General features: G+C 42.9%; 1 protein-coding gene across 1 annotated transcript in view; it reads right to left on the reverse strand.

Moving 5' to 3' along the window:
• PRIMA1 (proline rich membrane anchor 1) overlaps positions 1–12971 on the reverse strand; it is a 55266-nt gene that overhangs the window by 14457 nt on the left and 27838 nt on the right. Inside the window, exon 3 of the mRNA XM_074908586.1 lies at positions 10439–10568. Within this exon, the coding sequence (XP_074764687.1) occupies positions 10439–10568 (130 nt within the window). The remainder of the gene's footprint in view (positions 1–10438; positions 10569–12971) is intronic.

Here is a 12971-nt window from a genome sequence, read left to right on the forward strand (position 1 = left end):
CCACACTGGCTTCCCAGGGCTCAGAGCAACTGAAGGGAAGAATCAGGTTAGCCTGAAGTTCCTGCTGTGTAGGAGTATTAACATCTTTCATAAGGTTTCATGCTACTTCCTCAAAAAGCAGACACCAAACAAGGCACCATTTCTCCACCTGGGACCTCTTTGCATGGCCTCTTTTCAAAGGCCAGAATAAGGAATGACCCTATTTTCCCACTCTTGCCTTGCACACAGGGGTCTTTACATCAGACCTCTTTTTAGTGCTTCACTCCATCACCTGGCATTATCCTGGGGAATGGATGAGATACTCATCTCCACAAATGCTCTCTGATGTGGTTATTTAGCCAACATCTCTCTGAGATGGACAAACCAGGAGCATTGTTCTTGCCATGTTCACACCCAGGGGGTGGCCATGTGCCTGCTGACAGAGGGGTCACTGAAGCGAGAGCGAGGTAAGTGTGTGGCAGAGCAGGACCACCCCAGCAGATGCCATCTTCTAGCAAGCCCAGCTCTGCCCACACAGACCTACTGCGTGTCTTGCTTTCGCGGCAAGGCTCTCCCGAGCAGGGAGCTGCCTGCTGCTTAGCAACCCTGGAGCATGATAAATATTTAGCAGTAAGTACAGGGGGTGCAGAGAAGGACAGAGCTAGCAGAAATCAGACCACGCAGCCACACAAGTGGTGGCAGCACAGTTGCAAGGGGCTTGAGGGTGGCTGCAAGCGATTGATGCTTGTCTGAGGAGCGTGGTAGCTCTGCAAAGCGTGACCCTCCCCATACCCTTTTTTCCCCAGGCAGTGTGGCTGTACAGCAGCAGATAGAACAGCAAGGGGGTGTGTGTGTGATGTGACCTCTCTTCAGAGCAGTGGGGACCTCCAAAAGCAGCTGGTGTGGACAAGCACCCCTGAGCCTTCCTTTATCAACACCTGCTCTTGGCTGGGGCATGGAAAAGCTGAGATCCTGTTTGCACACTAAGTTGTGACTAATTAGACAAAGGTATGAAACTAATGCATGTAAACTACAGTGGGAAATAACACTGCCATGGTCAGATGCCTCGTTACCTCTGGCTGAGATTCCCTGCACAGGAGGAAGAACATCTGAGCACTACTCCTGACGTTCCCTGAGCTCTATCTTTCCCCAGGGTCTATGTGCACAGAAGTCCAGGTTAGAGCCAGGCATCAAAATCAAAGTCAGCAGAAGCCACAAATTAGAGGAGTCAAGGGTGGCACCAGGCCAAGGCTGCTGGCCAGAAGTGTGCCAAAATGTCATGCAGGAAGGGGGTATCTTCTGCCTGGTCAAATTTGGGGAAACGTGGGCGTGATGCAGGAAACAAAGTTCTGGAGAAAAGAAGAAAGGGCAGAGCCTGGGGCGGGGAACAGTGCATGCACACAGAGATGAGAGGTGTGCTGAACGGTCGTATCATCCTGAAGGTGGTAGGATGTGTATGATGGGTAGGGGACCAACTGGTGCTTAGCTGCTCCAGCTGCTCCATGATCAGGTCTGGCTTCTTGTCACCTCAAGGTGGAGCAGAATAAGTCTGGGCAGAGCCTGCCTGGGGCAGTGTGGGGCACATGTGGGAACTGCTGGGGCATTCCCATACTTTTCTGGCTTTCTCATTCTAACTTTTGCGGCTTAGAGCTCCTGCAAATCCACCGTGTCCACTGAACCCACTGGGAGCTGCAATTGTTCAGCCACTGGAGAAATTAAGCTTTACTGACCACAAATCCTTAATGGAAATCAAAAGGGGACAATAAAGTCACATAGCAGGTTCCTACGGGATTCTCATTGTGTAGAGGGAATTCCTGGGTGACACAGAGCTGGAGTAACGGATCTACACCTCCACCCTACTACCATGGGTACATTTTCCTCTAAGTCATAAAAAAGATTGTCCCAGACACCCTAGGCTGCTGCTGCTGCTGTGTTCTTGCAGGTTGTAACAAACATAGTCCTAAGTTCAGCTATCTCAGATAACCAAGCCAAAAACTTTCTTCAAATGTCCCTGCACACTGTGCCGGGTACATCTTGGCCACAGCTGTGTCTTTTCACCAGCAAGATCAGCCACAAGTGCCCTCGTGTCAGCTTGTAAAAACTATGATTGGCTTAGAAATTAAATGAATTTCAAAGGAAACTTTTTTTTTTTTTTTTTCCTCGTGGAATTTTGAATATGTAAGAGTCTTGAGCTTAAAGTCAGTTTTTAGACGAGCAGGTGAAGAGAACCCTGATCTTGTATTTATTCACATTGCTTCAGAAGTTATGGCTTCAGGAAAAAATGTAGTAAAAAACTCCTACTAAACCTGGCAACTCTCCTATGTTTCAAAGCTCTAGTATCCATCTCTATCTTCTAATTGCTCTGGGGTAAATCAGGAATATTTCAACCAATACCATTAGACCAGCATGAGCACTGTATTCTGGCAATGAGCCTGTAAAATCCACCCACAGCTATTACAGAGTTGCACTGTGGCAGTAACTGTACAATACTGAATCTCCTGCATGACTTCTGCCCACTTGATGCATCTGCAGTAGAAAACAGAAAAATGACAACTTTGTTCCTGGTCACAGCGAAAAGTTAATTCATCACAGGATAGATCACAATGCTTTACAGATTCCTGTTGGTATCTCTATCGATACATCACAAACTGGGAGTGAAAAATGACCCACAGGAGACTATTCTGCGAAACACTAGGACCACTTCTTTTATGCTAAGACTAAAGTCTTCTGAAGGCTTCCAGTGTTCCTCGTTATGAGAAAGAGGGGCATTTTATCCATTTATGACAGCAAACTTTCTCCCTAGCATAATGTGACTTTAACTTAAAAGAGCCAGAGAAATCCTAACCTATAATAGTTATGCAAACATGTAGTGCTTACAAAAATCCCAGGCTGACAGCACTGAAGAGTAGATCCTCCTGCTTATCCAACCAACACATACTGCACAGGCAACAGCAAAGCAAACTTTCCTCCTGCATAGCACTGCCCATGCAGCTTGGGTCAGCCATCTCTCTGAATGAAAGGCTATTTTATTCACTCATCAGCTCTTGATCTGTCAAATGAACCTGCTATTCTACTCAGATAATGACGCCAACCTTTATTCATCATGATGCACCCAAAAAACATTGGGCAGCACCAACTATTAGTCCCCCATGCAAAATCCCCAATGATGTCACTGAACTAGCAGAATGAATACAGCAGAGCTCTGGCATCTCCAGTAGGCTTGAGTCAAGTTGTAAAGCTGTTCAACTGCTTGTCTCATATATATCACGCTGGAAATCACTACACAACCAACACCCAGACTTCAATACTGTTTGGAAGAACAACTGATTTTCCTTGTACTAGCACTCAGTTTTCTTCAAGCACAGCTATATTTAATTTAATAAATAGTGATAGCTTTGAAAGAACACAAGAAAATCAACGAGAACTCAGAGAGGTTGTGGACTTTCCATCTGTGGAGATGTTCAAAACCCAGCTGGACAGACCTGGGCAACATGTTCTAGCTGACTCTGAGCAGAAGTTTGGACTAGATGATTTCAAGCTGTCTCTTCCAACCTCAACCATTCTTGATTCTATGAACTCATTCCTTGATGGTTAAAAAAAATGGGTTCTCCTGCAGAAAGACTGGTTGCTCAGGGTATTTAAATTGTCATTAGTAGATCATCTGCAATGTCATTCCAAGCACGTGAGTAAATTCACCACTGGGAGATGATCAGGCACAGAGACTAAGTAAAACACAGGGATGTTGGGCTTTGGTAAGATGTGACAGAAGATCTGGCCAGTGGTGCTCAGTGGTAGATACTGATCCTGTTCTTGATAAGCATCAACATTCAACCAATGGAAAGGATAATCAGGCTGCAGCATGACTATCTTTTCCTTGCTTTTCCAAAATTTTTAAGTTTGTCTTTCAACTGCCCTTGGTGACATTCCCAGGACTTTCTGATGAAGACCATATTCCCTTTTGAATGGCACTTCTTAGGGGTTGACCCCTTCCATAGAGCTGAGCCAGTATGACTTCAATGAACTGCATCAAAGACACACAGATCTGTCCCCGCTGACCTTTCTCTTCTCTTTGAGAGTCTCTCATTCAAACAGTACTTTTTACCACAGCTTTTCCACCAACTATCTCACTTTATCTTCTGAGTAATTACTATCTTTCCAGGCACCTGCTGAGAATTAAGGCACCATTTCAGTACAAACTCTTCTAATGTGTCAGGGAGAACAGGAGAGATTAATAATCACAATTCACCTTGACCTGTCTGTTATCAGCCATGCCGTGAATATCCCCTTCAAAGCGATTAAGCAAGTTTAGGACACTCTCCTGTCTTCTCTCCCCACACTGAAAAGCATTGTTTTGTTTAATAATGATTTTGGCCTAGATTGTGCCTGGCCTCAGTGGCTCATAGGAGATGGTCACACGGAGGACTACACAATCCTTGCCCTTCGGGGGAGTGAGTGGTACAAAATTGGCTGGGGGACAGGTCCAGGGCCATGGCCTGCTGTGTGGGACATACATCCCTGCACCTCAGCCAGCCCCAACTCCCACTTTTTGCTCTCCTTAAGAAAACCTTCGTGTTTTACCCTCACAAGCACCTGTTTCATTTTGATAAACAAAACCAACTTTCAGAACCTTGGTCCTGCTACTGAAACTAGACCTTGCATTATACAGGCTTCATAAATCATACACTAATGCTGAGTACCCTAGAAAAAACCTGAGCAATGAATTTTAAGACAGTTTAAATATGACCTGTCATTTTATTTCAGTACAATGTTTACTTCCATTTAATTATTGTTTGAAGGTGAACTCAAGACCTATTTAAGGAAATGCATATGTAGGCATTTATGGTACCTTTCTTTCAGGCTATGGGACACATACAAAACACTAGCTTGACATAGTTAGAATAGTGAGTAAAATATATATCATGTAAAACTTTGCTATTATCAGCCTACTTTCTCTGCTGACTTAGCAAGAGGGCTCTTTGGCAGCAAACCCTGTGGTACACCTGAGAGCAGAGGTATTCATCATACCTAAAATCCAGCAGAGCCAAGGAGTCACATCCCTAGGCACAACGGGCTGCTCATGGGTAATCTCAGACTGTATGAATGTTCTGGAGATACTATGTACAGGTTTTTCACATGTTGGAAAACCATCTGAAACACCTCCTGCCAGGTTGCACAGCTGGTGCATCAGCTGGCATGGAGACCAGGATGCTCAGCCTCCCTCAAACCCTTCGAGGTTTGAGAGATGGCTCCAGAATCTTAATTTCATACAGGGAGACAGGGCTTCATTTTTCCCTTTTATGTAAATCTCTTACTCCCCTCACAAACACTGACAAACCAGTGAGCTGCAGAAATAGGATTACATACTGCAGGTCCCTCTCCCCCATCTCAGTTGCTTATTTACCAAATAACTCTTGTTAATCCTCTTTACTGTGTTTACTTCCCTACAGTCTTACTATTGAGGTGCTTGGAGATGTTAAAAAAAGCTTAAGAGACAGCCACTCCAGAGCTGATTAAAATGAATTGAGCTCCACTGATTGCTTTTCAGTCCACGCTGATTTACACCAGATGAAGGTCTGTTAGAGCTGATGGCATTCACAGTGCACTTGCCCAAGTCCACAAACCATGTAATACTGAAATGATCCAGCTTCCTCCTGCCTGTGCTAGTTTATGAATTGCCCTTGGACTTCCTACTTTTACTTCTTGGTGACAGTCCTTGAGGGAAAGAGAAAGAAAGGTATTTTTTTACAGACAATACCTGGAGGTATTCAAGATTTTGAAGCAGTTATTCATCTGCTCTTGCTAAGTGTTACAGAAATCAATGGTTGTGAGATCACTTTCCATATCCATGAAATAAGCAGGAAAGTCCACTGCTTTACAGTAGGTCTGAGCCCTAGACAGTGATTAAGCCTCTCCTAGAAATCTGCAAGTGTCACAGACTCGGATTGTTGCAGGTGCTAAGTGCCAATCCTTAAGTTTTTTCTCATGTGTCATGGAAAAGTTTCTTAAGAGAAAAAATAAATTTTTTAAAAAAGGAAATACTGCTCTGTCACTAAGACCAGAGAAAATAGTTATTCCTGCACTGCCAAACTGATGGTGCTATCACCATGTGTGTAACCAAGTTTCAGCACAACACAGTATCACATGCAATCTCCTCTGGTGCCTCATCTATGCAGCAGCACACATCGGCACCCGGTGTGCCAGTCATGCAGTGTCCAACACTGCAGACACCAGCATCACACACAGGAAATTTAGAGGCTGCTTTAAGAGCCTTCGAAGAATTGCCCTATATGTATCTTCCCAAGAATTTAACCTGTCTAGCAGTTCTCAGAGAACTGAAGCTGATTGACACATTGTGACATTAGTTCACTCATGGACCAGAGAGGTCAAATCCGTCCACTGGAAAAGATTTCAGCATTTCTTATGGCAATTTCACATTGTGAGAATCTGAGTATTTCCACAGGAGACAGAGGGATGGAGGTAGCAGCATGCTTGTCTGGTTCTTGTAGTTATTTCATACAAAGAAACACCAATCCACTAGGTTGTATGTTATCACAAAAAACCTTAGAGCCTAGAATTGGTGATATTGTTGAAGTTTTATCTTTTATGAGGGAAAAGAAACCACCCCAGGAGAAACAGGCTTTATACAGATTGAATAAAAATACAGTTGAGTTATGATAGCTTAAGGACAGTCACTCCTCTTCCTGCTACGGAAAAGCAGACATGAGAGAGTCTGATTGGGTCTAGCCCTTTGATGAGATTTTAACTTAAGCACAATAGGATTTTTCTTTTTCTTTCTACTTCAAATTTGATTCTTATGAAAATGAGGGATTAATACAACAGATCCAAGCTCTCTGCAAATAAATCTGTGCCTGTACTTTCCTACTAAAATGTTTAACTCTTGCTACATCCTACAACCAGATGACTGCTGTTATTTTGCTCTTCAGCATCTCTTCAGTGGAGGTGGGAGACAGAATTGTTGGAGATGCTGCAATGAGGTCCTAATTCCAGATGTGCAGAAACGTGGTCCTGGGAGGAGGACTGCAGAGGAGAGCTGGTGGGATGGGGGTGTGAGAATGGATGGGGCAGAGCACAGTTATGAAGCCAGAGGCCAGGAACAAGCTGGAGAGACTCTTGGATTCAGCATCACCCAGATTAATCCCCTTACTCTTCTTCTAGCCACCTCTACCTCCCAGCAAAAAATAGAGTGAAGGATTGCTCACACTAACTAAAGCCGGTTCAGCTCAACAATACATGATAATACTCTGTGTTGAAGGCAGAGATGCTTCTCTTGTGAAATGTCTTATCTTATTGCTCAGCATTTATCAGTAGATATCTTTTATAGTGGATCAAGGAACCTGAACTATTGGAGAATGCTGCCAGGCACTTTAGGGCATCCTTTTAGCAGAGCTGTTTTAGGACGACTCATTGATGATAAGAAATGCTCTAGTTAGTCTGTAAAAATATAATTAATAAGATTCTTTTATAGCTGTCCCTCCCACATCTGAGCAGTTTTCAACTTAGCATTTGTCAGTAGTGTGAATGACAACAACAAGAAAACCTTAGAGGAATTTTCACTTTTCTCTGAGCCTAATGCCTGTTCAAGCAGCTGACTTGTATGTTGATATTCACGCTCTTGAAAAATAACAGGTGTCTTCATCAAGTATTGGTATTATTCTTCACCAAGACAAACATGAGAGTGTTAAGTGAACTCCCAAAACCTTTTCAGGCAGCTCTAAATTTATTTAAATTTCTTTTCTGTTCCTCCCATCTACCAGCATCGCTGCAGATTTGAAGAGCAATTCCTTGCGGGGCACAAGTTGCCCTGGAGAGTTATTGCTCTCGTAGGTATGGTTTGCAGTCTTGGCAGAAGTTATTCACAATTTGGCACTAGGCAGACAAATACAATATCTGATTTTGAAACTAATACAACTTTCCACGTAGAACTGGACCAATCCCATATGAGCAGCCAATGGTAAAAGAGGAACTACAAGTAAGAAATTTAGCACTGTGGTACCAATCCAACTAGACTACAATTTCAGTCCTCCATAGATGATTTTTTAAAAGTGCTGTTGCTAGAGAGCAAAACTAATAAGCATTCATTTTAACTAAACTAGAATAGCAAAGATACTTATGTAAATTTAATAAGAAATTAAATATAGACTTCTGCCTTCTCATTTGAATTCTCCCTTTTTGATGCTCTTGGATACACTATCCTTCAAATCCTGCATAAATTTTTCAGACAACCACAAAGCATGTGCAATGCTCCACCATCCCTGGTGGGGCTCATCAAAAATCTTGCAATTGCTTTGCATGCAGAACATTTTTCATGAAAGGTATTTTGATTTCTTTTCCTTCACCACTACCACCCCCCACCCCATCCCCCAACATATCACTCAAAAATCACAAAAACATCTTTTAATCCAAGCCACAATTCAGATGTCACTGCAATATCTAATGAGAGTTATGGATTGCATATTGCATTCTCTACTGCTGCCCGGCTGTACTAACAGCTCCTGCCCAAGACCCCTGTGGTATAAAACAGTGACACCATGAAGCCATGACTGTGGGGTGTTGTCAGAGCCATACTGAAACCAATAGAGGAGAAAAAACCCTCTGTCCATCCGGGCTACAATTCCCACAAGTTACTTTCTTTTCTAAATTGACACTTCGGACTTGCAGTTCAAGTTTTGACTTTTTCCATCAGAAATATCAAATAATATTCAGATGAAGAAATTATTCCCACTCCCATTTGCTATGTAATTGAAGTCAACACTTTCTAACTACTGGAGGTCTATGCAAATATGTTGGGTTTGCGTGTGGGGTGGGGATTTTTGGTAGTGGGGGAAGGGGCTACAGTGGTGGCCCCTGTGAGAAGCTTCTTGAAGCTCCTCTGGCTCCTAGTCGGACCCACCTCTGGCCAAGGCCGGGCCAATGAGTGATGGTGGGTGCACCTCTGTGATAATGTATTTAGGAAGGGGAACCTGTGAGGAGGAGATGTGGGAGTTGTGAGTAGGCATTGCAAGGAGAACATCTGTGTGAGCACCGAGGTCAGTGGAAGAAAGGAGAAAGGGGGGAGATGCGCTGGAGCAGAGACCCCCCTGAATCCCTTCGTGAGAGGGCAGGCTGTACCCTTGCAGCCCATGGAGGTCACCGGTGGAGCAGATGCCACCTGCAGCCCACGGAGGACCCCAGGCCAGAGCAGGTGGCTGTGCCTGAAGAAGGCCCCGGACTCTGTGGGAAGCCCCTGCTGCTGTAATTTGGTGCTGGGAGGACTGAAATATGCGGGGTGACCCATGTTGGAGCAGCACAGGAAGAGCTGCATCCCATGGCGGGGACTCATGTTGGAGAAAGTTCATGAAGCACTGTCTCCTGTGAGAGGGACCCCACGCCAGGGCAGGAGAAGAATGTGGAGAGTTCTTCCCTAGAGAGGAAGGATCAGAGGGACTGGCCATAACCCCCATTCCCTGCCCCTCTGTGCCGCTGGCGTGGAGAAGGCAGAGAAATCGGGAGCAAAACTGAGTCCAAGAAGAGAGGAGGGTTGGGGGAAGGTGTTTTTAAGATGTGATAATACTTCTCACTGTCCTACTCTGTTTGTTAAGTGTTGTTGTTAGTGTTTTAATTAAACTGATGTTCTTTCTCTTCCCCCACAAAAGATGTGTCTTTTGCCTGTGACCATAATGGGCGAGTCATCCCTCTCTATCCTTATCTCTATTTCTGAGATGTTTCTTTTGTTGTATTTTTCTCCTTCCCATTTCTGAGGGGGAAGGGTATATGAGCAGCTGTGAGGTCCTCAGTTTCCCCCTGAGCTCAAACCAGAACAGCAAGCACATCTATTGCAAAGACAGTGAACTGAAATGGTTATTCCACACTGTGCTTCACTTAGGTTTTTTACATTAAAACAGATAGGTTTTGAATTTGATTCTGTAGATGATAATTCTGAAGCAAAAATACACTAGAAGTAGTCTCCAAATGAAAATGTACACAAATTACCCTGGAGTTTGAGTTAAACCCTAGAGCTTGAGTTAGAAGAGCTTGCATCAATTGAAATGCTACAATTAGCAATAGGCCTGGGCCAAAAATGTCATATCCCACACGTAAATTTTGAGTATTACCAGAAGTGGATAGGGCAGTGTTTCCTACCTGTACATTTGACCAAGCCAAAGCTATCCACATTCCCCAGCAACCTGCAGCAATTTGACTTTGGTGAAGTTCTTATTAATCTGAACATTGTGGCTCTATCCCATTTCTAGTTTTTCTCCTCCTCATGCCCATGAACTTCACCCTTTACACAGGCAGGATATGGTACATAAAGTGACTTTCCAATGAAAACACATGTTGACTAGAGGATGCATTTTGCCTTTAGGATGCCTTTAAACAAAACAAGGCATCAGCCAAGTCTTGGGTCAATCTTTGTGGGGCTGCACTGCCATAAGCACAGTCAAAGCATCTGGAGTCTTACCTTTTTATGGCTTTGTAGCAAATGATGACAACTACGAAGAGGAACACTAGTGTGGCACAGCATACTGCAATGATAATAACCAGGCCTGGCCACCAGGTCTCTTCAGTGGGACAAAAGGTAGACTTGGGAGCTGTAAAAATAGTGTGGAAAAACACATGAGTTCTCCCAAATGAACAGTGTATCATCAGATATGCTTCAGTAATCCATGCAGTAGCACTATGCCAGGGCCACAGATATATGCAAAGAGGTTATTTCACATTTAGGACCCATTTTTTTTCTAAGCAATCAGCTCCTCTGTTTGGTATTAGATATTTTATGTCATGGACCCCAGAGGATAAGTTCTCTGTGTTGTCCACAACCTGGTGCTCAGCACAACAGAGAAGGCTCAGCTCTGCTACCTGTGGGAAATCTCTTCTCCCTCTGCATTTGCCATCTCCTGTTGCATCAGTTTTAGAGAGAGATGTTACAGTGGTAAGGGTAGGCTTTCAAACCCCAACAGGGGAGGTTTATCGAGGAGCTGCAGCAGTGCCTACCAATCAGTGCTGCAGCTGCTATCATTGTAACCTTGCAGCAAAGCAGTGGGATTTGTTTTAAAAGAACAGGAATTTTATTACATTTATTAATTGCTTTTAGAAGACTACAGTTAATAAGCTTCTTTCCTGTTACATTGTCTTTGAATTGTAAGTCCAATAGTAAAGAAATGTTAGCATTAAGAAATGTTAATTCGTGAAAATATAAACAATTATTATTATTATTATATTTTTTCTTATTCAATTTAGGGCTAGAATTGTCTATGTAAGCATAAAAAATTAAAAAAACCCCAACCCACCAAACAATACTGTCTATCTGAAAGAATACTGGTAGCATTTAGTTAAAATATTTTCCTTCACGGCTACACTCCTTTTCCCATGCTTTGAGGGAACACTTAATTCCTGAAGGATGGTGGGCATCAGACAATGCCATGAGCAGTACCAGTGTATGCAGAGGTGGAAGAAACTCAACACAGTGTGCACAACCACATAAACTCTCTGAGAATTTGGGTCACCTTAGATGAATTTTAATAATGAATCAGTCGAACTGTTTAAATCTACATGTTCAGTTAAGTAGGGGACATAATTAAATATAGCAAAAGGCTTTTTTTTTGGAGTCTAATTATTTGATTATATATATTTTATATATCCTATGTTCTCAACTTCCTGTTATACACATCAAAAATAGCTGCACGTTAAAATATGTCATCACACCTGCATTGTTTATTGTGATCTGACATCCTCTGTGCCTCCTGTGTTTGAGTAGGAAAAGACATACACATACTCTTAGGTTAACACTCTTTGGGCTAAATTCTGAAGTACACAATTACTGAGAAAAGGGTTTTTTTTCCAGTTGCATGATCTACGGAAGAACTGGCAACATTTACCCCAAGAAATCTGCAGGAGCACCTTAGAAAAAGATGAGGTAAAGAAATTTAAGAAGCAAGTCAAAATAATGAAGCCAAAAGCTTGGTAATTTATAGACCGTTCATTTGGTGCCACTTAAGAGGTCCTATCTTTCTCACGTGCATCAGCCTTCAACACATGCTATCACTATGATCATATTTGTCCAGCAAATATTGCCTTCAATTTATTGTACATACATTGACTGTGAGGGTGGGGTATTTTTGTGTTTGTTTGTTGGGGACTTTTTCCTATGGGAGAGAAAAGTAAAGCTGAAAAATTAAGTTATTTTAAGAATAGTGGTTCCTGGCTCCTCTTTTAACAATGTGTCCACTCCCAGACTATCTCAGCAACTGAATTTCTACTTTATTACTATGTCAGCTGCAGAATTCAGTTTTCAGTGGACAGTGGAACTATTTATTGTGTTGTGATAAAGTTAATGTTTTTTAACATTCTCTGAAACTTTTCAGTATTGTTATTTCCTAAGATTCCAGAACAGAAGGCATTTCAAAGATGACAAAATGCTTGCATGAAGGAGCAGGCAGTCTCAGGGCCAACTCTACCCTCCTGGTGGTATCCTGACAAACACAAAAGGTTGCAGTGAAATCAAAGGAAATGCATCCATTAGCAGATGCCATGTAAAATTATATGATATCATAAAAAAATGGGGCAAGTTAGGCTATCCTTATCTAGTCCTTGTTCTCCCTCAAAGGCAGGGAGAACAAACTAGTTGTAAAGCAAAATGAGATGGTGAGACTGGGTTGCTCCTAGGCACAAGTGAGATGGACGAATGGCAGAGACAGGGTATAAAGCAAGGTTTGTCACATGCCTGTGCATCATGTGCCCCTTGATGGTTTATCACAGTATTGGTTTATCACAGTATTTTTACATGGAGAATAAACAGATATATGTGTGATTGAATAGTGAATATGACTCCTGACAGCCTATATGTAGTTATTAGTGATAGGAAAATAAGAATTGCTGATGTGGAGGAGACCCCTAATCCACCTAATCCCCACTGGGCCAGACCAGGCACTCAGAAAGAAGCACAAGAAATCACACTGTAAGCTATCAAAACCTGTTTCTTAGTCACTGGTGGG

The sequence above is a fragment of the Athene noctua genome, chromosome 6 (assembly GCF_965140245.1).
Source record: "Athene noctua chromosome 6, bAthNoc1.hap1.1, whole genome shotgun sequence".
In the NCBI taxonomy this organism is placed as follows: Eukaryota; Metazoa; Chordata; class Aves; order Strigiformes; family Strigidae; genus Athene; species Athene noctua.